The 27,923-nt window shown below is 41.9% G+C and overlaps 1 protein-coding gene across 1 annotated transcript in view; it reads left to right on the top strand.

The window, feature by feature from the left end:
* Nucleotides 1-27,923, top strand: part of LOC126474357 (multidrug resistance protein 2-like) — a 202,212-nt gene that overhangs the window by 142,325 nt on the left and 31,964 nt on the right. Inside the window, exon 6 of the mRNA XM_050101824.1 lies at nucleotides 21,865-21,989. Coding sequence (XP_049957781.1) covers nucleotides 21,865-21,989 — 125 coding nt within the window. The remainder of the gene's footprint in view (nucleotides 1-21,864; nucleotides 21,990-27,923) is intronic.

The raw sequence follows: 27,923 nt of genomic DNA, 5'->3' as shown, positions 1-27,923 counted from the left end.
AGTACTGTGATGACTAATTCATTTTTTTCTGTATGTGACATTGTTCCAGTGATATTTGTTTCTTGAATATGTGTTTTCACTTTGCACTTCTTCACAAACAGTGGATATTAAAGGTTCAGAAAAATGGGTATCGCCACTTAAGGAGTTTTCATTGTTAAGATTGCTTACAACACCTTTCCTGCTTTTGATAGAAGATTTTTCAGTTTCAATATGACTATCACAAACTGTGGAACTTAATAATTCAGTAAACTGGAAATCATCACTTTCCTTGAGTTTCCTCGACTTGTTGTATGTTATCCCTATTCTTGCAAGCTTTAGATCTTGTAAGCATTTAACTAACTTCAAGTATGGTAACTACCCTAATAAAGTTCACTGAATAGTTTGTCCCACTTTGTACTAAAACAATAAAGTTCTGTTTTATGCTCACTCGGTGGAGAATTTGCTCTGCGTCAGTGAGCGGATGTGGAGGCAGGTCAGTACCAGTGAGCAGCAACTGGTGCCAGCGGCATCAGATGTTGGTTTCCGTGACCATGTCCGTGTGATGTATATGAGAGCTCTACACTCCCTGCACCAGTTCTTCTTAATTGAAGTGTTCTAGGTGTATTTCTTCATAGAGAAACACACTGGAATCTTCTTCTCTATTTCTCAATTAGAAATTTTGCTCCGTTATGTACTTGAGCATGTTCCGTTGTCTTGTAGTAGATTCTTTGTCGTATTTGGTTTAGTTGCTATGACAACAAGCAACAACTTATTTTCTCATTTTTCGGTCTTGGAATTCCTGTTTCTCTAGTCCTTTATCACTGGTCTCCTTGTTCTAATGGCTTTGGATGACAATTTAAGTGCAAAGTAAATATACTAACTTCCACTTTTTTTGTCAGATGACTTACTTGACATGCTCGGCCAACTTTCCTTGCTGGTTAGCCTGCAGCTGCAAACTCTCTTTCACTTTCTTCTCTGAAGTATGCTGCTAGGTACAGGAATTTCTTAAGACTCTCTCTACTTATAAAAAAAAGTAGACATACTAATTTCATGTGCTTCAACTAATGATGTATATTTGAGCTTCAAACATATTACAAAACTCACTCTTCATATAAATATATACTACTTTATAAACCTTTTGTGTCTCCAAACATTAGAAACAAACTAATTTAGTTCATGTAACTATATGATTGCCAGGAACTCTTTAAACCACTGTAATTCCTTGTGAGAGTTGATTCAGTTTAGATGAGTCATGCATTATTATTCCATTATATTACATTCATCATATTTGACAGACATCAGTGAGAGGGACCTCTAGGGCATATGAAGAAATCAGACATATGCATTTTATTCTATAACAGTACAACATAATTCGGAATATTATAATATACAAGAGCATACATGAAGTATATTGATTGATGACAGACTGCTAATAAAGTTAGTCTTATATATCATCCACAAGTGCCATGGAAAACCACCTCTATGATGAGCTATACCATGTTCACAGTTTGTTCAGTATAATACAGTCTCTAATCTGAGTTCTGAGGTTCCAAGATCCCCAGCCATCACCAAACTCTTTCTTAGATTTCCCATTCGAATTACATTATTTTCATGCCCAAACATGTCAGTTCCTGCATTAGCAGCATTTAGATACTTTTCATGCCTCCCTCTCCCCAACCTTGTGTTATAGGACTTACTGTGCTCAACCAGGAACACACAACAAAAAAACTTTCCTAATCACTTCTCACTCATAGCTCAATCCCATTTTACTTAAGGAAACTATAAATCAGATCAGCCCATTGGTAGATGACATTTATCCTACCATTAATTTTGAATTCCCCCTATTAAGATCTATCAGCCTTTTCAAAATTCAGTGATGGGTCTTGCAGGCTCCAGTGAATGAATACATTTCCCCTTCACTATGACTTATAAGTGTTCAACTGGCTAAAGACTGGTGATTTTTCTGGTCATGGTAATTGTTGTTCACCATGAAGATCACATTGCATTACAGCAGCCATATGTGGACATGCATTGTCCTATTGAAAAAGCACATCACCTTCCTGATGAAGAAATGGCAGTAACATAGGGAAAACAGTTTGTGAAATGTAGTGGGCATTGGTTACCTGCAAAAACATCAACTGTCACTGAGTTTAACTGATGGCCCCCTACTCCATGAAGGCGGGGGTAGGACCGTTGCATCATGGATCAACACAGGCTGGAATAGGCCACCCGCTAGGAATACACTGCACACTTTTATGTCCATCATTCACATGCAGGCAGAACATAATCTATTCAGAAGACAATAGGACACTGTTCCACACTCAAATCAGCTTTCTCATGACACCAGGTTATCTGTGTTTTGGCAGTGTCATGGTGTCAGTGGAAGCCTGGGCAGAAGCACATGTAATCTTAGCCTAGCTGCAAGAAGATGGTTCCCAATGGTCCTTGATGACACAACAGGTGCAACGTGTGCCTGAATTTCTTCCCTGGATGATGTTCAGTCAGCCACCACTGCTCACACAATGCGGGCTATCTTGATGCGCATCTATGGATGTCTAGAACCCGTCCTATGAGTGTTGGAATGTTTCACAGAGCACTGCAGAAAGAAGTGATACACCACCTATACACTGTGCCCAATATGTACAACAATCTGTCAATGCATCCATCCAGCTTCCCACAAGCCCACAATGTGGCCCGTTTCAAATGGCTGAAGTTGTTCAATAGGAGTATGCACTCATTGGTGGGGCATGATTGAACTGTAAAATGAATGTTGCAAACACTGTTCATCTCAAAACTCAACACAGTTACTGCCTGCAGAGTCAAAACAGAGCGCATACAGAAATGACCTCTTGAGTGCCATCTGATGTCTGATGACCACTACCTCCTTTCTAAGTCAACTTTTTCGTTGTCCACAAGAAAGACATATTACTCTAGACCCAGAATCTGGGCCCCTGTCTTGGTACAGTTTCATTGACGATATCTTTGGGGTCTGGACTTAGGGTGAAGAATGACTCCTATGCTTCCTGCAACAACTTAATTCCTTTGTCCAATTCAAATTCATCAGCTCCTTTTTCAGAACCAGTCACTTTCTTTAACACCTCACTGAAGCTGACATATAAACCTCAGTGCAAATAAAACCAATCAGTAAATGATACCTACACCTTGACAACTTCCATCTCAAACACTCCCTTCTCCACTGCCTAGACATCTGCAGCAAATGTCTTTTCTCTGCCAATGAATCCTTCAACACCTACACCAACAACTTCTCCCAGACTATCCTCTCCTGCAACTACCCCACAGATCTTATTCAGAAACAAATCCCCTGTGCAGTATCCTCCTCTGCACTCTACCACAGTTCCCACTTCCAAACAACTCAAGGCACCTGCCTCACTAACCATAAACCAAGATCTTTAAGGTCTCAGTGCTTCTACTTTGCCAGGGCTATGACTTTCTCAAACTCCTGAAATGAGATATTCTCTCCCTGATGTCCCCATCACACCACTCACTATCACTTTCTGTTGACCTCCCAGCCTCTGTAACATCATAGTCAAACCGTATGACATTCCAAAACCATAACCCCCTAACATAAGTTTCCTACACATACAATTGTCTCCATTGTTAAACCTGCCATGCAAAACAAAGCATGCTGTTTATCAACTACCTTGTGTCCACTGCACAGTGTTTTGTATAGGTATGACAATCACCAGTCTGGCTGATCACATGAATATGCATAAAAGAACTGCCTGCCAAGGGGACAATCAGACTCCAGTTGCTGAATGTGCTCCACTGCATGATTCAAGGGACCTGAGGGCTTGCTACACCAAACATGTTATTTAGATTATCCCTCCCCATAAAAATTTCCTTGAACTCTGGAGAAGAGAACTTGTTTTCTGACACACCCTGACATCCAGTACCCTCCTGGCATTAATCTCTGTTAATCCCCCCCACTTCATTTCTGTCTTAATTCCTGACAGCACTGTTTATCTCTCATCTACTTAACTCCTTACTTTTCGCTCTGTCCTTATTGCCTCTGGACAGTGCTAAAACTTTGAATTGTCTCTGATGTCTCAAGCTTCTTCTTTGCCTACCCTCCTCCTCTCTAGAGGTGGTTGTCTCTCATCTTGGGTCCGAGTGATACGCCCCTCCTTTTTAGATGCTCCAACAAGCCCGTCTTCTTCCCGGTGGAGGAACTATTATTTTGAAAGGTGGGTAGTGTGTCCCTTTTCATTTATAAGTGTGTATCTACAGTGTGATACATTTTACCTCCTGAGAGTGAAACCTGGCCAGCATTTCTGTCTCATAATTTGTTATAAAGGAAAAGCTAAAATCTCATGTAATATGAACACTGAGGTCATTGCATGGTTACAGATGTAATACTTGTACAATTTACATTGAAGTATTAATGTGAAAATAAAAAACACATGGACCTGAATATGACACTATACCCAGTGAAAGTTTGATGATGTGAACTGTGGTGTCACCGCCAGACACCACACTTGCTAGGTGGTAGCCTTTAAATCGGCCGCGGTCCGGTAGTATACGTCGGACCCACGTGTCACCACTGTCAGTGATAGCAGACCGAGCGCCACCACACGGCAGGTATAGAGAGACTTACTAGCACTCGTCCCAGTTGTACAGCGGACTTTGCTAGCGATGCTACACTGACGAAGACTCTCTCAGTTGCCGAGAAGATAGTTAGCATAGCCTTCAGCTAAGTCAATTGATACGACCTAGCAAGGCGCCATCACCAAGTTATATTGAGATGATAATACTGTATCAACAAGACCAATGTTCACCAATTGTGGATTAAAGTTAAGTATTCCAGAAGCTACGTACTTTTCTTTATAGCATTCATTACGTATCCTGTTTCAGACCTCACGCCAGCCTGTGTGAGTTTAAGCGCGTGCCTTTTGGCTTCCTCTCATTGTGTCTAGGCTGTCTTGTCTAGACACAACATGAACTGTGTTGGTTTACCACTCAGCAAAGGAACATAATTGTTACAGACATAATGCAACGTTCACTGTTCATGGAATGACCCAGAATTTACATCACCATTTAAAAATATTCTGGTAATTTATAGAAGGAGTCGCCGATAAAGGTTCTAAGAAGATGTGTGTGTGTGTGTTTGGATCATATGGGCACCCAATGGTGAGGTCATCAGCACAAATGAATTTGGAAATGAACTAAAATTGTTGTGCACGCATATACTCGAAATGACCATATAGTCACTCTATCTCACATGTAGGCTTACATGCTCTAAAACCAGTTAGGAGGGAGGAAGACAGCTAATCAAGAAATTAAGACACAGAGAAAACAAAACACAGAATAACTAAAAGAAAATTCCCAATTTCCTGCCTGATGTCTGTTGGCAAACTCTGAAGGATTTTTGACCAGAATGTGAAACTTTCTGAACTCTGACTGACTCAGACTCATAGTCTGTATGTAAATTAGACTTACTTCTGTTTTTATAGTTGTTTTTTACAATTAATCCTATATTCCTTTTTTCAGTTTTGCTTTAAACACAAATACCATCACGGAGTAAATGCAAATGAAATAATCTGTACCTCTCTTCCAGAGGATTGTGTGAGATATTTAGCAATGGCTTTATACAGTACTATCTCTGCACACTTCTATAGAATTGATGTTTTTTTGTATGCTAGCTGTGGTGTGAAGCAGTACTTCTGGCCTTCCTTTGGTGCCAGATGCTGAGGAGGGTGGAGCAGTGGCGAAAGCACTGCACTGATTCTGTAAGAGGAAGTGTCCAACAATGGGCTTGTCAGAATCAACGTGAACCAAACATTTATCACTGAGCAATGCATCTTTAAATTTTTTAAAAGCTTCTTGGCACTCATCTGTCCATACAAAGGGAACTTTCTTGTGACACAAGCAATGCAATGGAGCTGCGACTTGTGCAGCATTTGGTATGAACTGAATATAACAGTTCATTTTCCCTAAGACTGACTCAATTCTGTGGCATTGCAAGGATCTGGCAGGTCATGTATGGCTAACAAATGTGACTGAAGCCCACAACAAAACAAAAATTTTTGGCAGCCAGGTACTGGCTTCTTACACATCATCGCCAATTTTTGTCTCCATGTTCGTTGTCAAATATCTACATCTACATCTACATTTATACTCTGCAAGCCACGCAAAGGTGTGTGGCGGAGGGCATTTTACGTGCCACTGTCATTACCTCCCTTTCCTGTTCCAGTCGCGTATGGTTTGCGGGAAGAACGACTGTCTGAAAGCCTCCGTGCGCGCTCTAATCTCTCTAATTTTACATTTGTGATCTCCTCGGGAGGTATAAGTAGGGGGAAGCAATATATTCGATACCTCATCCAGAAACGCACCCTCTCGAAACCTGGCGAGCAATCTACACCGCGATGCAGAGCGCCTCTCTTGCAGAGTCTGCCACTTGAGTTTATTAAACATCTCCTTAACGCTATCACGGTTACCAAATAACCCTGTGACGAAACGCGCCGCTCTTCTTTGGATCTTCTCTATCTGCTCCGTCAAACCGATCTGGTACGGATCCCACACTGATGAGCAATACTCAAGTATAGGTCGAACGAGAGTTTTGTAAGCCACCTCCTTTGTTGATGGACTACATTTTCTAAGCACTCTCCCAATGAATCTCAACCTGGTATCTGCCTTACCAACAATTAATTTTATATGATCATTCCACTTCAAATCATTCCGCACGCATACTCCCAGATATTTTACAGAAGTAACTGCTACCAGTGTTTGTTCCGCTATCATATAATCATACAATAAAGGATCCTTCTTTCTATGTATTCACAATACATTACATTTGTCTATGTTAAGGGACAGTTGCCACTCCCTGCACCAAGTGCCTATCCGCTGCAGATCATCCTGCATTTCGCTACAATTTTCTAATGCTGCAACTTCTCTGTATACTACAGCATCATCCGCGAAAAGCCGCATATGGGGTGTCTAGGAATCCTTTGTACTCAGTTTCTAGACAATCAAATCAAACAAATCATATTTATGAGTTTTATTACAAAATGAAAAGAGATGATACTTAACTTTGCCAATAACACAGATGAGTCACAAACAAAGGGAGACATACAAAATAAGCAATTTTCTTCACTGTAAACAATTCCAAGCCTCTGCTACAAAGACAGTACAAGTGATGTAAATAGAATTGACACTGCTATACAAGTCACTAGTCTTGAAGTTACTATTGAACTGGGCTGTGACCAGTCGGGCGCAGCGCTTATGTCCTGTTCACATAGGGGCCGCTGCTGTTGTGTTGTCGTACTGGAGAGGGTTCAATCAGCATACTATTGGCTGATCTCTTCTCACAGCCACCTCTTCTCTATCTTTCCCAACTGCCTTGCCGGGGCTTGACTTTACGCTGTAACAAAAGCTATGACCACTGTGTGGACTTCAATAAGTGCTTATCAGCAGTACTGAAATTTCATTTCCATAACTGATTCCATGGTGAAATTTCTGAGCTCATTATCTAATGACCTGATCTGACCTAGTATCTACTTTACTGATGTGTGCTTTTATGTGTGCATGTTAGTAGTGTAGCAGAATGTCCTTTGTATGGCTCATTTTATTTTCCACACTTTAAACAGTAAGAGCAACTTCATACACCTTCTGCTGGTTCATGACGTTTATTGATTTTGATGTTATGTCTTTGGTGAATTTGTCAGTTTTATTCTCTCTTCTGACAGAGATCAGACTACAACATATTATTCTTTGGCAGTGGAGTATCATAATGGAGTATATGTGTTTAGAACAGTAATGGCTGCCACACCACTTCAGACCAAAAATTTCACTGACTGACAGTTCACAGTTCTTAACATTTTACAGCATTGATAAGTTTATGAAACATCAGTATTAAACCAAATATAAAACCCCAAAAAATTTACATTAATTTCCGAACAACACTTGATACAGTGGTGTCAGTGATAGCGCAGTGTTGCATGTGGTAGTAGTGTATAATTATATTATGAAAGTTTTTTATATGGCTGCTAAATAAATACAATACAGTATGTTCAACAACCCCCCCCCCCCCCCCTCCCACCTACCCATGAACCATGGACCTTGCCACTGGTGGGGAGACTTGCATGCCTCAGTGATACAGATAGCCTTATTGTAGGTGCAACTATAATGGAGGGGTATCTGCTGAGAGGTCAGACAAACATGTGGTTCTTGACGAGGGGCAGCAGTCTTTTCAGTAGTTGCAGGGGCAACAGTCTGGATTATTGACTGATCTGGCCTTGTAACATTAACCAAAACAGCCTTGCTACGCTGGTACTGTGACAGATGAAAGCAAGGGGAAACCACAGCCATAATTTTTCCCGAGGGCAAGCACCTTTACTGTATGGTTAAATAATGATGCTGTCATCTTGGGTAAAATTTCCAGAAGTAAAATACTCCCCCATTCAGATCTCCAGGCAGGGCCTACTCAGGAGGATGTCGTTATCAGGAGAAAGAAAACTGGCGTTCTATGGGTCGGAGCAAGGAATGTCAGATCCCTTAATCGGGCAGCTAGGTTAGAAAATTTAAAAAGGTAAATGGATAAGTTAAAATTAGATATAGTGAGAATTAGCATAATTCAGTGGCAGGAGGAACAAGATTTTTGGTCAGGTGAATAAAGGGTTATAAATACAAAATCAGATATGGTAATGCAGGGGTGGGTTTAATAATGAATAAAAAAAAATAGGAATGCAAATAAGCTACTACGAGCAGCATAGTGAATGCATTGTTGTAGCCAAGCTAGACACAAATCCAATGCCTACCATAGTAGTACAAGTTTATATGCCAACTACCTCCTCAGATGATGAAGAGATGGAAGAAATGTATCATGCAATATGTTATATCCTAACCAGTAATGCCACCCGAGCCCGCTGCCAAAAGGTTGGCAGCATCAAAGTCCGGACGCCGTCCGCATAAGCAGCACCAGCGATACAGGAAATCGCCGCAAGTCTGCGCGCGCCACCGCTGGCTTCTGGCTTCTTAAGCGCTGGAGTCACGAGCGCTAGGACAGTTCTGTATTCGCCGCTCAGTTGTATACTCGCCACCGAATTGTGTACTTGCTAGTCAGTCGTGTGTTCATCGCAGCAGAGTTGTTGTTTGTCGTCAGCCGACGCTGACCTAGCCGCTCCGACTCGAACTAGACAGATTTCTGTAGACACGGAGTTCACTATTGTGTTGCTGTATCTTCGTAATAAAGATAAGTACCGACTTTTATTTAATCAGAGTGTTTGGGTTTTCATCTTTCTGTTCACTGTTCCAGCGGACCGGTCGGCCCGCTATTAAAAGTGTGGCGGTGACTTCGTAAGCCGTTTCTACAGCGAATTGTTTGTCGCTATGAACACCGCCACAAAACAATATAAGAAATTATTCTCATAGTGAAGGGAAACAAAAATTTAATAGTCATGGAGGACTGGAATTCAATAGTATGAAAAGGAAGAGAAGGAAAAGTAGTAGGTGAGTATGGAATGGGGATAAGGAATGAAAGAGGAATCTGTTTGGTAGAATTTTGCACAGAGCATAACTTAATGATAGCTAACTCTTGGTTTAAGAATCATGAAAGAAAGTTCTATACATGGGAGAGTCCTGGAGACACTGGAAGGTTTCAGATAGATTATACACTCCTGGAAATTGAAATAAGAACACCGTGAATTCATTGTCCCAGGAAGGGGAAACTTTATTGACACATTCCTGGGGTCAGATACATCACATGATCACACTGACAGAACCACAGGCACATAGACACAGGCAACAGAGCATGCACAATGTCGGCACTAGTACAGTGTATATCCACCTTTCGCAGCAATGCAGGCTGCTATTCTCCCATGGAGACGATCGTAGAGATGCTGGATGTAGTCCTGTGGAACGGCTTGCCATGCCATTTCCACCTGGCGCCTCAGTTGGACCAGCGTTCGTGCTGGACGTGCAGACCGCGTGAGACGACGCTTCATCCAGTCCCAAACATGCTCAATGGGGGACAGATCCGGAGATCTTGCTGGCCAGGGTAGTTGACTTACACCTTCTAGAGCACGTTGGGTGGCACGGGATACATGCGGACGTGCATTGTCCTGTTGGAACAGCAAGTTCCCTTGCCGGTCTAGGAATGGTAGAACGATGGGTTCGATGACGGTTTGGATGTACCGTGCACTATTCAGTGTCCCCTCGACGATCACCAGTGGTGTACGGCCAGTGTAGGAGATCGCTCCCCACACCATGATGCCGGGTGTTGGCCCTGTGTGCCTCGGTCGTATGCAGTCCTGATTGTGGCGCTCACCTGCACGGCGCCAAACACGCATACGACCATCATTGGCACCAAGGCAGAAGCGACTCTCATCGCTGAAGACGACACGTCTCCATTCGTCCCTCCATTCACGCCTGTCGCGACACCACTGGAGGCGGGCTGCACGATGTTGGGGCGTGAGCGGAAGACGGCCTAAAGGTGTGCGGGACCGTAGCCCAGCTTCGTGGAGACGGTTGCGAATGGTCCTCGCCGATACCCCAGGAGCAACAGTGTCCCTAATTTGCTGGGAAGTGGCGGTGCGGTCCCTTACGGCACTGCGTAAGATCCTACGATCTTGGCGTGCATCCGTGCATCGCTGCGGTCCGGTCCCTGGTCGACGGGCATGTGCACCTTTCGCCGACCACTGGCGACAACATCGATGTACTGTGGAGACCTCACGCCCCAGGTGTTGAGCAATTCGGCGGTACGTCCACCCGGCCTCCCGCATGCCCACTATACGCCCTCGCTCAAAGTCCGTCAACTGCACATACGGTTCACGTCCACGCTGTCGTGGCATGCTACCAGTGTTAAAGACTGCGATGGAGCTCCGTATGCCACGGCAAACTGGCTGACACTGACGGCGGCGGTGCACAAATGCTGCGCAGCTAGCGCCATTCGACGGCCAACGCCGCGGTTCCTGGTGTGTCCGCTGTGCCGTGCGTGTGATCATTGCTTGTACAGCCCTCTCGGAGTGTCCGGAGCAAGTATGATGGGTCTGACACACCGGTGTCAATGTGTTCTTTTTTCCATTTCCAGGAGTGTATAATGGTAAGACAGAGATTTAGGAACCAAGTTTTAAATTGTGAGACATTTCCAGGGGCAGATGTGGACTCTGACCACAATTTATTGGTTATGAACTGTAAATTAAAACTGAAGAAACTGCAAAAAGGTGGGAATTTAAGGATATGGGACCTGGATAAACAGAATTAAAACTGAAGAAACTGCAAAAAGGTGGGAATTTGAAGGATATGGGACCTGGATAAACAGAAAGAACCAGAAGTTGTAGAGAGTTTCAGAGAGAGCATTAGGGAACAATTGACAAGAACAGGGGAAAGAAATACAGTAGAAGAAGAATGGGTAGCTTTCATAGCTGAAATACTGAAAGGCAGCAGAGGATCAAGTAGTTAAAAAGATGAGGTCTAGTAGAAATCTTTGGGTAATAGAAGAGATACTGAATTTAATCGACGAAAGGAGAATGTATAAAAATGCAGCAAATGAAGCAGACGAAAAGAAATACAAACGTGTCAAAAAGGAGAACAACAGGAAGTGCAAAATGGCTAAGCAGGGATGGCTAGAGGACAAATGTAAGGATGTAATGCATATATCACTAGGGGAAAGATAGATACTGCCAACAGGAAAATTAAAGAGACCTTTGGTGACAAGAGAACCACATGTACGAATATCAAGAGCTCAGATGGTAAACCAGTTCTAAGCAAAGAAGGGAAAGCAGAAAGGTGGAAGGAGTACATAGAGGGTCTATAGAAGGGTTACACACTTGAGGCAATATTATGGAAATGGAGGTGGACATAGATAAAGATGAAATGGGAGATATGATACTGTGTGAAGAATTTGATAAAGCACTGAAAGACCTAAGTGGAAACAAGGCCCCGGGAGTAGACACTATTCCATTAGAACTACTGACAGCCTTGGGAGAGCAAGCCATGACAAAATTCTTACCATCTGTTCAACAAGATGTATGAGACAGGTGAAATATCCTCAGACTTCAAGAAGAATGGATAATTCCAATTCCAAAGGAAGCAGGTGTTGACAGGTGTGAAAATTACTGACCTGTCAGTTTAATAAGTCATGGATGCAAAATACTAACATGGCTTCTTTACAGATGAATGGAAAAACTGGTAGAAGCTGACCTTGGGGAAGATCAGTTTGGTTTCCATACAAATGTTGGAACATGCGAGGCAGTACTGACCCTACGACTTATCTTAGGTTAAGGACAGGCAAACCTACATTTCTAGCATTTGTGGATTTGGAGAAAGTTTTTGATAATGTTGACCAGAATACTCTCTTTCAAATTCTGAAAGTGGAAGGGATCAAATACAGGGAGCGAAAGGCTATTTACAATTTGTACAGATACCAGACACCAGTTATAAGAGTCGAGGGGCATTAAAGGGAAGCAGTGGTTGGGAAGGGAGTGCGACAGTGTTGTAGCCTATCCCCAATGTTATTCAGTCTGTATATTGAGCAAGCACTAAAGGAAACAAAAGAAAAATTTGGGTAGGAATTAAAATCCATGGAGAAGAAATAAAAACTTTTAGGTTTGACAATGACATTGTAATTCTGGCAGGTACAGCAAAGGACCTGGAAGAGCAGATGAACAGAATGGACAGTGTCTTCAAAGGAGGATATAAGATGAACATCAACAAAAGCAAAATGAGGATAATGGAATGTAGTCGAATTAAATCAGGTTTTGCTGAGTGAAATAGATGAGGAAAGGAGACACTTAACGTGTTAGATTAGTTCTGCTATTTGGGAAGCAAAATAACTGATGATGGTCAAAGTAGAGAGGATATAAAATAGACTGGCAATGGCAAGGAAAGCATTTCTGAAGAAGAGAAATCTGTTAACATCAAGTATAGATTTAAGTGTCAGAAAATATTTTCTGAAAGTATTTGTATGGAAGTGAAACGTGGATGATAAATAGTTTAGACAAGAAGAGAATAGAAGCTTTCAAAATGTGGTGCTACAGAAGAATGCTGAAGATTAGATGGGTAGGTCATGTAACTAGTGAGGAGGTACTGAATAGAATTGGGGAGAAAAGGAATTTGTGGCCCAACTTGACTAGAAGAAGAGATCGGTTGGTAGAACACATTCTGAGGCACCAAGGGATCACCAATTTAGTATTGGAGGGAAGCATGGAGGGTAAAAAATGTAGAGGGAGACCAAGGGATGAATGCACTAGGCAGATTCAGAAAAATGTAGGTTGCAGTAGTTACTTGTAGATGAGGAAGCTTGCACAAGATAGAGTAGCATGGAGAGCAGCTGCATCAAACCAGTCTCTGGACTGAAGACCACAACAGCAACAACATGCTCAATAAACACTTTAGGACAGAATAGAGATGTAAGCTCTTCACTGAGGGAGGTGGTATAGTGGTTAGCACACCGGACTTGCATTCAGGAGGATGGTGGTTCAAATCTACATCCAGCCATCCTGGTTTCAGTTTTCCATGATTTCCCTAAATTACTCTGGGCAAATGCCGGGGCAGTTCCTTTGAAATGGCACAGCCAATTTCCTTTCTCATCCTTGACAAATCGAAGCTTGTGCTCCATCTCTAATGACGTCAATGTTGATGGGAAATTAAACCCAATCTTCCTTCCTTCTTTCCTCCCTTCCTAAGCTCTATAGACATGTAACATAAGTTATGAAAAACTGTAAGTAGGAATTTGCTTATATTTTAACTATCTGTATTTGTATATGTTTAGTCAGCATAGACAATGAGATGGGATCCACATAATGCATATTGTCTACAGATGTATAAATAATGAAATTTTGTAAATTCTCAATCTGTAATAAGAAGTGTGTGTCCCTTAGAAAGCTTCAACTGGTTAAGAGACAATGAAAAGCTTTGCCTCTAAAAAGCTTTGCCTCTATTTTTTTTATTTTTTTTATTTTTTATGTTTTTTTTTTAGATTAGTTGGAAATTATAGAAACTGTTCATTGACTTAATAGTGCTGAGCAGTTACAGAAGAAGATATTACACTTAAATAATTTTTGTTTAAGTGTTGTGTGGTTAAAGCTAGATAAATACTTGTAAAAAAATGGAACTTTATTAATAAGAGTGATGAAATCGATAGAGAAAAATTAGTTTTACCTATATGGAATGAAGGCACTTTAGAAGATGAATTCTCTCTCTCTCTCTCTCTCTCTCTCTCTCTCTCTCTCTGTGTGTGTGTGTTTCACTTTCAAATTGAACTGCATCACAGAATAACCATCCCATTAGCTTATATGTAAATCACTGTTGATAGATGAGATGCACAAGACGCATGATAAGGCCCACGCATCACAAATGAAGTGTCCAAAATGGAAGTACATGCATGCAGTAACTCATTTCCAGGTAGTACAAATAAAAAATACTTTATTCCAAACACAGAAAATGGAAGTAATCCACAATCAAATGCCCACAGGGAGACAGTTCCAAGAAATTCTGGACATACAAATACATATCCTTCCTGGATAGGATTCACAAGAGAATTTACGTTAGTTTTATGTGGAGATTGACTACACTTGGATTATTCTAAGTCCCATCAGACATCCAGTCCTGATGACAATTACCTGACATAGTCACAAAGTATAATTTCAACCAGATTATACCATCTGAGTGCACAGTGTCTGCCTCAGCTGAGGTTGTTGGAGGCAATGGATGTGGTAGTGATGTCTGGCTGTCAACGGTAGTGCCACTTTGGTGATCCTCCATGGTTGATGCTGCAGTTGGAACTGTTGAGGAAGCTATGAGGATTAGATTTAGTTGTGGCTCAGGAAACTGAATTCATCTTTATGACAGGGCAGCTGTTAAGTATGATCTCGGCAGACTGATACTTGTGCTGTGTTCCAGTGGAATTTGAGTGGCAGAGGCAAGTAATTTTGTGAAAGTAGCACCGATTGTGGTGACTGGGGATCTAAGAGATGACAACCAACCAGTTGCATTGTAGTGCAGGTAGTTGTAGTCACATGTGGTAGCCTGGGGGCCACTGCAGTTTGATATACATTAGTAGCAGGGTACGCTAAGGAAAAGCTCACTGTCAAGAGTCACCTTGAATTGCAAAGACCACAAAATGCTGTACCAACCTTGTTATGATGACTAAAACCATGAATCTAAGACTTCATTTAGATCTTGAAATTGCAGAAGTGGCTTCATCCATTTCTGCAACAGTGGCCAAAACTTTCAGAAGATGCTCTTGTTCATGCTGAAGTTGCTGAGAGGAAAGCAGTAGCTGTATCAATATGTTCACTTTCTGCATTGTTGTACTGGAACAAGAAAATCTGATAGTATAATTGGAAAATTCTATGGGAAAACTGCACAAAAGTTTTGAAAATGTCTTTGTATGAACTAACTATGTTAGGAATGTATGTACATACTAAGAGTCGTGACAAAGAGGAAGTACAGACACGTAATAAGTGATTCAAAGGTAGTAAAAATAAAAAACACAAAACTTTTCTGAAGTGAAGAGTATTCCATGAAGTTTCAGGACTGCAGCCAGATGATGGTGACTCCTTGCCACAATATTTTGGCTGACAACCATTCAGCAATTTTGCGGTGTGTGTTTTGCATTGGAGATTGATAGTTCAATCATTAACTTTGTACCAAAAATGGCACAGAGATGCACGTGCAAAGACAGCCACTACATGACTGCCCTCTGTTTAGTTTAGCACAATATTAGAATATTGCTCTATCTGTGGTATGCAGGGGGTTTGGTTGTTGGGGGAAGGAGACCAGACAGTGAGGTCATCGGTCTCATTGGATTAGGGAAGGATAGGGAAGGAAGTCAGCTGTGTTCTTTCAAAGGTACCAGCCTGGCATTTGCCTGGAGCAATTTAGGTAAATCATGGAAAACCTAAATCAGGATGGCTGGATGCGGGATTGAACCATCGTCCTCCTGAATGTGAGTCCAGTGTACTACCCAATGCGCCACCTTGCTCGGTCTGGTATGCAGGCATATGGATAATGGTGATACTACATGCATGCTCCCTGTTGGAATGCTGGATCACTGAGTTAATATTCAAAATCAGATTAATAAAAATTACTTGTCTCTAGGTGTGTCATGAGTCATAATATGTTTCCTTTCTGAAAATATTAAAGAAAACACCAAGTCCCATGCCTCATCCATTTGAAAGCCTCCACCATAATTAATGAGATCTTCCACCAAACATATTTCAACTGACTTCTTAATGACTGAATCTCAGAATGATCTCACTGAGTCCAAGATTTCTGTGGCAGAATCATCCATAGAAGTATTAAAATGGAATCTGTTCCCGATAGAACAGATACCATTGACAACCGTGCAGCTTCTCTAGAATGAAATGATAACTAAACCGAAACCCTTAGCTGCCAACAGGTGTTGCTGAAATACATCAATGGAGACAGCTGAAATTGTGTTCCCCGACCTGGATTTGAACCTGGGATCTCCTGCTTACATGGCAGATGCTCTATCCATTTGAGCCACCGAGGGAACAGAGGACAGTGCGACTGCAGGGACGTATCCCCTTCATGCTTCCCGTGCGATCCACATTCCCAACTGTCCACAACCTACAGTCATAGTGTTCCTAACAGATATTTGCCCATTCACTCATTACTCGCGCCAGGCTAAGCTGACGAGTCCCGTAAGAGTTCAGGCAAAGTGTGCGCATTCGCACAGAAGAAGGTCAGTGGCCAGGTAGGCTTTAACTATATGAAGATGGTATCTGTTCCTGAGAGAACAGATACCATTGAAGACCATGCAGCTTCTCTAGAATGAAATGATAATTAAATCAAAACCTTTAGTTGCCAACAGGTGTTGTTGAAATACCTAAGGGTTTTGATTTAATTATCATTTCATTCTAGAGAAGCAGCACGGTCATCAATGGTATCTGTTCTCTCGGGAACAGACCCCATCTTCATATAGTTAAAGGCCATTGACCTTCTGTGTGAATGCGCACGCTTTGCCTGAACTCTTACAGGACTTGTAAGCTTAGTCTGATGAATAGGCAAATATATATTAGGAACACTACGAATGTACGTTGTGGAGATTTGGAAATGTGGGTCTCATGGGAAGCGTGCAGGGGATAAGTCCCTGCAGTTGCACTATCCTCTGTGCTCTCGGTGGCTCAGATGGATAGAGCATCTGCCATGTAAGCAGAAGATCCCTGGTTTGAGTCCCAGTTGGGGCACACATTTTCAGCTGTCCCCATTGATGTATTTCAACAACACCAATCGGCAGCTAAGGGTTTTGATTTAATTATCATTTCATTCTAGAGAAGCTGCATGGTCTTTAATGGTATCTGTTCTCTCAGGAACAGATACCATCTTCATATAGTTAAAGGCTACCCAGCCACTGACCTTCTTCTGTGCGAATGCGCACGCTTTGCCTGAACTCTTATGGGACTCGTCAGCTTAGCCTGGTGCGAGTAATGAGTGAATGGGCAAATATCTATTAGGAACACTAAGAATGTAGGTTGTGGACAGTTGTTAATGTGGGTCTCACGGGAAATGTTCAGGGGATAAGTCCCTGCAGTCGCACTATCCTCTGTGCCCTTGGTGGCTCAGATGGATAGAGCATCTGCCATGTAAATAGGATATCCCGGGTTCGAATCCTGGACGGGGCGCACAGTTTCAGCTGTCCCCATTGATGTTTTTCAACAACACCTGTCAGCAGCTAAGGGTTTCGATTTAATTATCATTTCATCCATAGAAGTTTCTATGGAGATACAGTGCTTGGCTATATCTGGCTTACTGGCCAGCGAAAGGCAAGTGTGGCCACCATGTTCTACCCACCTTTCATGTATTGTGTATGATGTCTGACCAATGTTGGTTTCGCCACACTGGCAAAGTATTGTATAGAATTCCGCCCTCCACAATCTCAGATTGTCCCTTACTGAACTGAGAAGAGCACAAATTTTTGCAGATGGCTGGAAGATTACTTTCATATAATGCTTCCTTAGAATTTTCCTAATTTAAATGAAATATTGCCGACATATGAGAGAAATGCTCTGGATTTGAACCACTCCGTCTTCTTTTGATCTTGTGTGTAGTCATGTTTCTTTCTCCTTAAAGTTGTGCTGATATGATATATAGAATATCCATTATCTTTTAACATAGTTTGTAGGTGTTCCAGCTCCTTTGCAAGGCTGTCTGTATCAGACACTTTGCTGTTGCCACTGGAGACCTATTACCAGTAGATTTATAGCTTGTTGAGTGAAACAACATGCCAAAAGACTGGTAAGGACCCCACACAAAGAGGTAAAAGGAAAACATCAAAATTATTGAATACTTCTTCTCTTTGTTAAGAAGTTGCATAAAGATTAAGACTCACAGCTCTGTTCTGCCAATGCTATATGGTCTTCCAAAGATTCACAGAGGAGGTCTTCCATTACAACCTATTGCACACAATATTGATTCTTCATGAATGACTTAGCTAGACATCTTGCTGCTTTAATGAGACATTTTGTGGGAAAGTGGTTGCATCATATTTGGAACTCCATTGATATTATTAATATACTGAAGTCACTTTGACTCAATGAATTAGACTTATTAATACACTTCAATGACATCTCTGTCTGTGCTAGGGTCCCTCTCATAGATTCATTGTCACTTATCAGCAGTAAGTTCAAAGCCAATATAACAGTGCTATTTCATCACGCCATTTTTTCAACATAGTTTTTATTTAACAGTAAATATTTTGAGGAAATTGACAATGTTGCCTAGGGTAGACATCTCTCCCCTCTGTTAGCAAACTTTTGTGTGGAAGACTTTGATAAGAGCACAATTGATTCAGCAGAACTTAAACCAAAAGTCTTCAGTCAGTATATAGATGGTACTTTTGTAGTGTGGCTCCATGATGAAGAACTGTCATGCTTTTTGCTACATCTGAATTTAATCCTTGAGAATGTCCAGTTTATGACAGAAATGGAGAACAGTGACTGTCAGCTGTTTCTGGACAGCTTGGTCAGTTAGAATGTGGATTGTTTATTGGGGCTTTCCACTCACCATATGTTCACATATACTGACTTTTATTTGCAGCCATCTAGCTGCCACCACCCTCCAAAACTTTGGGCATCCTTCAAATGTTGGCACAGGGGGCATGTGTTGTGTTTAATAAAGACAGTCTCGCAAAGGAGCTTGAACACCTACAACCTATGTTCAAAGGTAACAGATATTTCCAGAATGAGATTTTTCACTCTGCAGCAGAGTGTGCGCTGCTATGAAACTTCCTGGCAGATTAAAACTGTGTGCCGGACCGAGACTCGAACTCGGGACCTTTGCCTTTCACGGGCAAGTGCTGTACCAACTGGGCTACCCAAGTGCGGGTCCCGAGTTCAAGTCTCGGTCCGGCACACAGTTTTAATCTGCCAGGAAGTTTCATAATGGATATTCTTGATATCAGATCAGCACAGCTTTAAGGAGGAAGAAACATGACTATCCACAAGACTAAGAGAAGGAGTGGTTCAAATCCAGGGTGTTCCTTCCATATATCAGCAATATTTCACCAAAATTTGGCAGAATCCTAAGGAAACATTGTGTCTAAGTAATCTACTGGCCACCTGCAAAGACTTGTATTCTTCTTGGTATGGGACTGCTGAGGGCTAGAATCTACAGAATATCTTTCCAGTATTGCAAAGACTACCTTGGTCAGACAACATGCTCAGTACATGAAAGGTGGACTGAACAAGGTCATCACACTCGCATTTCAAATTGCAGAAAGTCAGCCATAGCCTAGCACTGGCTCTCCACAGAACATTCTGTGGCTTATTCTGCCACAGAAATCTTGGCCTCAGTGACATTGTTCTGGGATTCAGTTATCAAGGAATTGGTGAAAATATGTTTGGTGCAAGATCTTACTAAGCGTGATGGCAGCTTTCAAGTGGATAAGGCATGGGATCCAGTATTTTCCTTAATTCCTTCAAAAAGAAAACATTTTATGACTAATGACATGTCTAGAGACAGTTAGTTTTTATTAATTTAACATCTAAATTTTAACTCCATGATCCCAGATTCCAACAGAGAGCTTGCTTGTAGTATAACCATTACATATGTGCCTGAGTGTCATAGATGGAGCAATATTCAAAGAGAGCACTAGACTCAACAGAGGGCAGTCATATTGTGGCTGCCTTTGTGCATGAGTTTCTGCATTGTTTTGATATCAAGTTAGCAATGTGAACTAGAAATCTCCAGTGTAAAACAAAGACCTGAAGTTGGCTGAATGGTTGTCATGTGAAATAACGTGGCAAGAAGTCAAGTCATCCATCTGCACTCACAAAACTTCATGGAACAAATGCTTTACTTCAAACACAGACAATTGAATTAATCCACAATAAAATTTTGACAGAGATGCAAACCAAGAAAGTCTGAAGGACACATAAATATACAATCTTCCTGGATTGGATTCAAAAGAGAACTTTTAAGTCACTGGATCTACAATAGTTTGTATGGGGAGTTTGACCACACTTGGATTATTATAAGTCCTGTCCAATGTCCAGCACTGATGATAATTACTTGACATGGTCACAAATTATAAATTCAACCAGCATATCTGAGCAGTACAGTATCTGCTGAGGGTGAGGTTGGCAGAGGCAATGTATTCAGTAGTGATGGCTGACTGCTCATTGTGGTGCTGCTACGGTGGCTGCCCATGGTTGGTGCCACTGATGGAACTGTTGGGGCACTTCAAGGATTCAATCTAGTTGTGGCTCAGCAAACTGAAGTCATCTTTCAGTGACTGTGAGATCCATAAGTACAGGCTCAGCAGATTGATAGTTGTGCTATGTTCCAGTGGACATATGATTAACAGAGGCAAATACTGTTGTGAATGTGGTACCATCAGCAGTGATCCAAGTGCTCTGGTTGGTGGAGCTGGCAGTGCATGTTTCTGTAGAGTCTGCTGGAGTCTAACTGAAATACAGACAAACATGTTTTGGTCAGCCACTGTGTTGGTATATAGCTCATTGTGTCTTGTGAAGCTGACAGAGGGCCTAAGAGATGGCAGCCTGCCAGTTGCATCTATAGTGCAGCCACAGGCAATATGCTGGAGGATACAGCAGCAAACAATTCCCAAACAGAATATTGTTGCCTCAGGTTTTGTTTTCAGTTACCTCATTAGATGAGACATATTGAGGATCATGATGAAAACCTGATCACACTCACTTTGTGTTGACATACTGTTTTTGGTTCCTGCAGACACTTCTGGCATGACCAAATGTTTCACCATATGTACAACCACTCAGAAACTTACACATAAAGAAGTAATATGCTCATTCCAGTTTCAGTAATTGTCACATCAATCTAATGACAATTACTCCCATTACTTTTAATCTGTTCAATGTTTCCTGCAGTAAACATTATCTATTCTATGTGCCATGGTTTGATTGTTTTGCTGTAATGTGTGTCCAGAGAGGAATAAGAAAAGGGGAGAACTATTGGAATGCAAGAAATCTAAATCTGGTTGTACACAGGTGAATGATTGAAAGAATATGTATTATCAATGAAATTCCTTACAGGTATGCATATCCACTGCTTTATGTTACTAGTAGTGAGAAGAGTATGTGAACTTGTTATACATAGAGCAGAATCCCGTGTCAATGATTTTTATATGAAAAGTGCTTGGTTGTCTCCCTACTGCTCCGAGTTGCACACATACAAGCAACACATGTAATGGGCATTTTATACTGGTGCTCTCTCTCTCTCTCTCTGTCTGTCTCTCTCTACACAAGCATAATGTGGTACATGTAAACTTTTTTTACCCCAGTTGATTGTTAGTAACATAGCACTCACTTTTTGAAAGAAGCCACCACAATCATAAGTTGTGTACAATGATGCAGATCAGTCTGAGCAATTGTTTTCCATTTGTGTGGCAATCATTGTCTGATTTAACTGCTCTTTACTTATTTTTAGGTCACCAAATACTTAAGGAATGCACAGATAAAATCATACAGGAAATCTGAGTCATTTGCCTTGGACAGTTTGATGAACATAAGATCAGTAGCTGCTTATGAGGGCTACAGTGAGGAAAGTAAAATGTATGTAATAATTGTATGTTTACAATACACATTTTTCATTTTGTAACCACCTGTTCAAATTGCTACAGTAAAATATATATTAGGGTGCAGTTGATTATAGTTTTGAAGGAAATTTCCATAAATCTTGAGGAATACATTTTATTGTCACTGGCATACAGAATGATTGTAGTGTATTAGATTAATTAATTTTTCACAGTACTGAATATATAAATATATGATGTTACTACACTCTCAGAGAGAGAAGTTTGAAGTTTTAACAACAGTTTCAGAGACACTAGATGAGAACCACATGTATAATATAACAGGAATTTAGTTTGTAGATCTTTCATCATAAAGCTCTCTCACACAGATCTTCTATGATGTTCTGTTAAGGCATGACCTGTATAGTGACTTACCAAAGGTCACCACCTCTTTAAGATATAATTTTGGTAACTGTATGGGCAAAAATGCTGTGCCTTGCATGAGCCAAAGATATTTGTTGTAGTATCTACAGTTCTGTATTGACAACAAACAACACACAAAAATACAATGGTGGTAAACAGGCCACCAAAATCGCATAGGCACATAGGAGCATTAACGTAAGTATTGCAGTCCAAACTGAGTCCAGTAACCTGAAATGTTCATCATACAATATCACAGAACTTGTCCTAGTCAGTAAGTTGAACCTCCACTGAGCATGGCTAATTTGAGAGAGAGCGTGGACACTCTGATGGCCTGCAGCCAGGACCACAGGTGGTGGTGTACATGGGCATACTGCCAATCCCTCTCCTCCTCTGGCGAGCTGGAACTACAAGCATCTGTGGACAAAGGCAGAGGGCCAACTGCTTGGGACCACTGGGGATGGGCTAGTGCAGCAAAGGAAGTCATGGGGTCCACCTGGTGGCAGCGGCAAAGGCGGAAGCATGATGGCAGCTGTTGGATGGTGATGTTGCCTCCATTGGCAGCAGCGATGCAGAAGCCACCTTGACAGCAGAGAAGGATGGTGGCAGCGTTGACAGAAAAGGGGCTGCCCGGTGCTGCTGCAGAAAGGTGATGTCCAGGCAGCCACAGTCAGACATCAGCAAGGGTCTCATATGGCCAGAAGCTGCCTCTTGACATCAGCATTGCTTAACAGCACATCAAACTGAGGTGCCCCTGTGGTGCCCCGCCCCTGGAGTGGAGTGGCACTTGCAAGACAGCTCCCTAGCAGAGGCTGCTGCGGCTGCAATCAGAGTGAGTCGATGTCCCACTAAGAGTGCAGATACTTCAAAGGCAGGAAAGCAGCACCTGACCAGTACCCATGGTGAACATTCACCAAATGTGCATCACCTGCACCATCACTAACACCCATGCCAGCTGCCAACTGAAGGTGTGCACCCATACAGGGTCACCCGGTGTATATTGTGAAAGATGCGAGTACACGTCATGCCACAGTGCAGTACAAAGCAGCTGCGGCAGCTTCTGAGGTGTTAGCCACGGAAAATCTCTGTCGGGCTCTGACCATTCAGTGGGGTGGTTCTGTAGGTGCTGAGAAACAGAGACAACACTGATTCTGCGGACAAATATGCCAGACAGTATATTGTCTGTGTCTTAAAAGGTACAGACATATGCTCCACCACCTCATTCATTTGTGAGTGAAATGGGCAGGTATGTGGTGGGTGATAACATTGTGGCTGCAGAAATCATGAAACAATGCCGAAGTGAATTATGGGCCATATCAGGGACAATTGTCCACACCAAGCCTTCAATCACAGGGTGGGAGTCCACACAGTAGATTCTAGCTAGTTATCGATAGGTCGTGGTCATGACATATGGATAACTGGACAATGCATCAACCAACAACCGACCACATAGAATTACAGAAGGCATCTGCAAAACTGATGTGGACATTGTCCCATAAGCAAATGCAATCCATGTCTTGTATGATTGATCATCCCTAAAACAAATTACATTCACTATCTTAGCATGACAGCAATGGGTGGCACTTTCCATCAAGTTTATTTATTTTGTACATCCTGTTATCCAGTCTGTCCTTTCAAATCTGTGGGATGCTGTGACAGAAAAACTTTGGTGTTAGTTGTTTTCAAAAATAGCTCTGCAATCTGTTGCTATGCCATTTGCTCAAGCCACAAAAATCAAAAAGTCACATTTACTTAAGTCTGTTACCTTTTCTTCAGTGTAGCTAACAACACATTTCAATCAAAAACAATATTCATACTAACTGCACGAATAACTGTAACCATGGAACAAAGAAAGAATGAACACAACACTCAAAACACCTTTTTCTACGTATAAATAATATTGCACAATATATTGTGTAAGAGGCTTAAAGGGATTAGTAGAGAACATGCAGTTAAAAAAGGGCTGTAAAATATCTGTTAAGCAATACGTTCTATACAATCAAGGATTAGTTTAATAACATGGTGCAGGGATTTTAAGTCAGGGGGACTGATGACCTCAGATGTCAAGTCCCATAGTGCTTAGAGCCATTTAAACCATTTGACGTTTGCAAGGATCAGGAGCTTGCCCAGAGTGAACATTGCTAAGAATGGTGTGTCTTCAACTACTGTATGCTATACTTGGCAGACCAAACAAACAGAGTGCTTCTCCTCCTCAAATTGTTTGATGGATGTGTAAGGTGAGATGCCTGGGGAATGAATTTTGTGTGATAAATCAGTTTCTCCAGAAAATACTGTGATTCCTTTAAATTTTTCAGGACCAGTCATTCTTGATTGCATGATTTCTTTGTTGCTTAATGTATGCCCCTGTGGCAGTTTGATACGTCAATCTGTGTGATCTCTCTTTATGATGATCTTTGAACTCACTTGATGTTGACTTTTGTTCGGTGCTCTTACATTTTGTGATCACGAAGTGAACAAAGTATATCATTATGATAAAGAGGTGTTAATAGTTATTATTTCACTGTAATATCATTACATGCCACAATGGTGACCCTGTGTTTCACATTTTCTGTGAATCCAGTGATCTGGACAATTTCTGTGATCAAAATACCACAGGACAATGTGGCCTACAATAGCAACGACTCTTATAATCCAGCAAGTGACTCTGTCCACCAGTTCTATGCCTACACATATGTCTTGTGCTTCAATTTGCCACCATTGTTTTCCAAATCATATGAAAATAGAAAACTGTGACCAATTTTCGTCAGTATCATCACAGCTTGCTCAACAAAGTGCACAGACAATTGACATCATTAGAGATGTGCCTGTGACTTGCAGATGACATCTATAAAATCATTGGATGTCAACAAATCACCACAATGCACAGTTCTTTGCCGACAGTTGGCAATACTGCACACATTTGCGCGAGGCCGTGCGAAGTCACTCCAGTCAGCAACCTTGTTCGAGGTGCTACCTGGGGCTGTGGCAGTAAACCGGCCACCTCCTCCATGCCTCCTAGCCCAGGCACCCTCTCCGCCTTACCTGATTCTGGTGCTGCAACTACAGATGTTGCACACAGTCTGCATTCTATTATGCCCTGTGAACATTTTACATGGCGATTTACTCATTACACCACTCCGACAATATGTTTCTGTGTGTACGATAATGGAGCTGTGTCACAAACTCCATTTGTTACCCTTTCTAATTCTAACCCACAAACGATGCTCTCAGCTCTGCTCGATGGTGCCATATTGCCTGCAGATTCACATAATCTCGTTGAATTTGACAATGAACCACAAGTTTTCAGTTCAGTGCAACAGCAACAGTGACCTTTTATTAATGAACAAGGTGACTTTTGCTGCTGCCCCATCCAGTGTTCCTAGACTGAGTGTTCCCAGTGACCAGAACTAGTAACAAACCTCCACAGTGTACTGTGTCATGCGTACCGAAACTCTTGGCAGCTACGGCCATTTCTTCTGTGCTGGCCACTCCCAGCAACTGCATCTGCTGCATTGGGTTGTATGTACAAACATCAAGAGCAGTGTAAAGTTGAGCATCCAGATAATCTGCAGGCTGCAGCAACATCGTCTGAGTTCACCGCTTCACTCCTGCCTGTTCTTTCAGGACACCTACCACAGCTGCCTCCAGTTAACAAGGATGGCCTGAAGACATGGTTTGCTCTTGTGGACAGCATCCTCAAAATCCATGGCGTCTTATCCGATGAAGTGCGGTTCGTATCTTTGATTGCAGCTCTGCACGAGCACATGGATTTGATGTCTGATCTCATCCTTGCGGCACCAACAAGGGACCGTTATGAACATGCAAAATCTATTGTTCTCTAGTGCTTGTTGAGAATTTCACAAGAAGCAGTTACTCGCATAGTGCACGACATATTGCTTGCTGGTTTGTGGTTGGTATGGATAGTGAAAATAACAGAAGCTCTCCAGCTGCAACTTTTATCAAACACCACCGACCCGTTAGAGATGTGCCTATGGCTAGCAGATGACATCTATAAAATCATTGGATGTCAACAAATCACCACAATGCAGAGTTCTTTGCCGACAATTGGCAATACTACACACATCCCATCCCAGACTACGCTCACTCTACAGCTATCAAACCAACAAGTTACGCAGCCACTACAATCAACGCCGTCCTGCATGTTCACATTGAGCCAGCACACCCTCATACCACCTACCCACCACCAACGCAGACCATGTCTCTCTCGCCACACTGACACTGCCTCCAACACCTGGCCCAGACGCCATAGCTGCAGCTGCTGACACAGTACCTCATGGCAGAGAATCTACATCACCTTCACCACCTATCCTACACCGGTTCATCTCGTCCCCATAAAGGACTCAACCTTTGCACTTTGTGGAGACTTCCATAGTCTCAATACTATTTTAGACAACTACCTCATCCCCCACACTCAAGATTTTGCATTGCAGTTACATGGTGCTCGGCATTTTAATGTTATTGACTATCATAAGGCACATTATCAGATTCCAATGCACAAAGAAGACATTCCTAAGACAGCTGCTTAACCCTCTTTGGCTTGTTTGAATGTTCCTATATGCCTTACAGACTTAAAAATGCAGCTCAGACATGGCAATGTTTTGTAGACTCATTATTTCTCCAGTTCCCATTTCATTATGCTTATCTTAATGGCATTTTCATTTTTTCTACCTCTCTTAATGAACACGAGCAACATCTTTCTCAAGTACTCCATGATAACAATATGGAGGTAAACAAAGACAAATCTCAGCAGCACGAGCTAGAATTTACATTTCTGGGCCACACAGTGAACTCTGAAGGCATATGCCCCACATCTGAATGTGATCTCAATTATTACAGATGCTAGTGACTCTCAATCAGTGCCGTGCTGTAGCAACACATTCAAAATGACTCTCCATCACTATGTTTCTTTTCAAGAAACTATCCACCTTCAGCGTAAGTGGTCAGCATTTGACCGGAAGCTGTTGGTCATATATGATGCCATACGCTATTTCCGAGAGGATATTGAGGCACGTGACGTCATTGTTTACAAGGATCACCAACCCCTGGTTGAAGCACTGCATAACCTTGCTAGTGATCTCCCTCCACATCACTTCAGGCTTATGGATTTCATTAGTCAATATACAATGTACGTAAGTTTTATCAGAGGTGCAGATAACATCATAGCAGACTACATCTCTTGCATTAATACTATTATGAGCCTTTTTGATCTCACAGAGCTCACACCACTACAAACTACTGATCCAGAGGTACAGTTGCTAGCTACTGACAACTCCACCTCTCTCCATATTTGACCACACCCTTCACCTGGTGTCACACAACTGATTCTTTGTGATAATTCGACTAACATACCACAATCACTCGTACCCTGTCCCCTTCAACAGGCCATTTCTCTTCACTGCATGGTTTAGATCATCCAAGCATCAGAGCGACAGTACACCTAGTAACTGAACATTTCATTTGGCCACAGATCAAGAAAGACTGTCGTGAGTGGGCACAATCTTGCTTGTCCTGTCAAAGTGCCAAAGTTGGTTGA

Source organism: Schistocerca serialis, chromosome 4, assembly GCF_023864345.2.
Source record: "Schistocerca serialis cubense isolate TAMUIC-IGC-003099 chromosome 4, iqSchSeri2.2, whole genome shotgun sequence".
In the NCBI taxonomy this organism is placed as follows: domain Eukaryota; kingdom Metazoa; phylum Arthropoda; class Insecta; order Orthoptera; family Acrididae; genus Schistocerca; species Schistocerca serialis.
The sequence above is the reverse complement of the archived record's forward strand: the minus strand, read 5'-3'. Positions and strand labels throughout refer to the sequence as shown.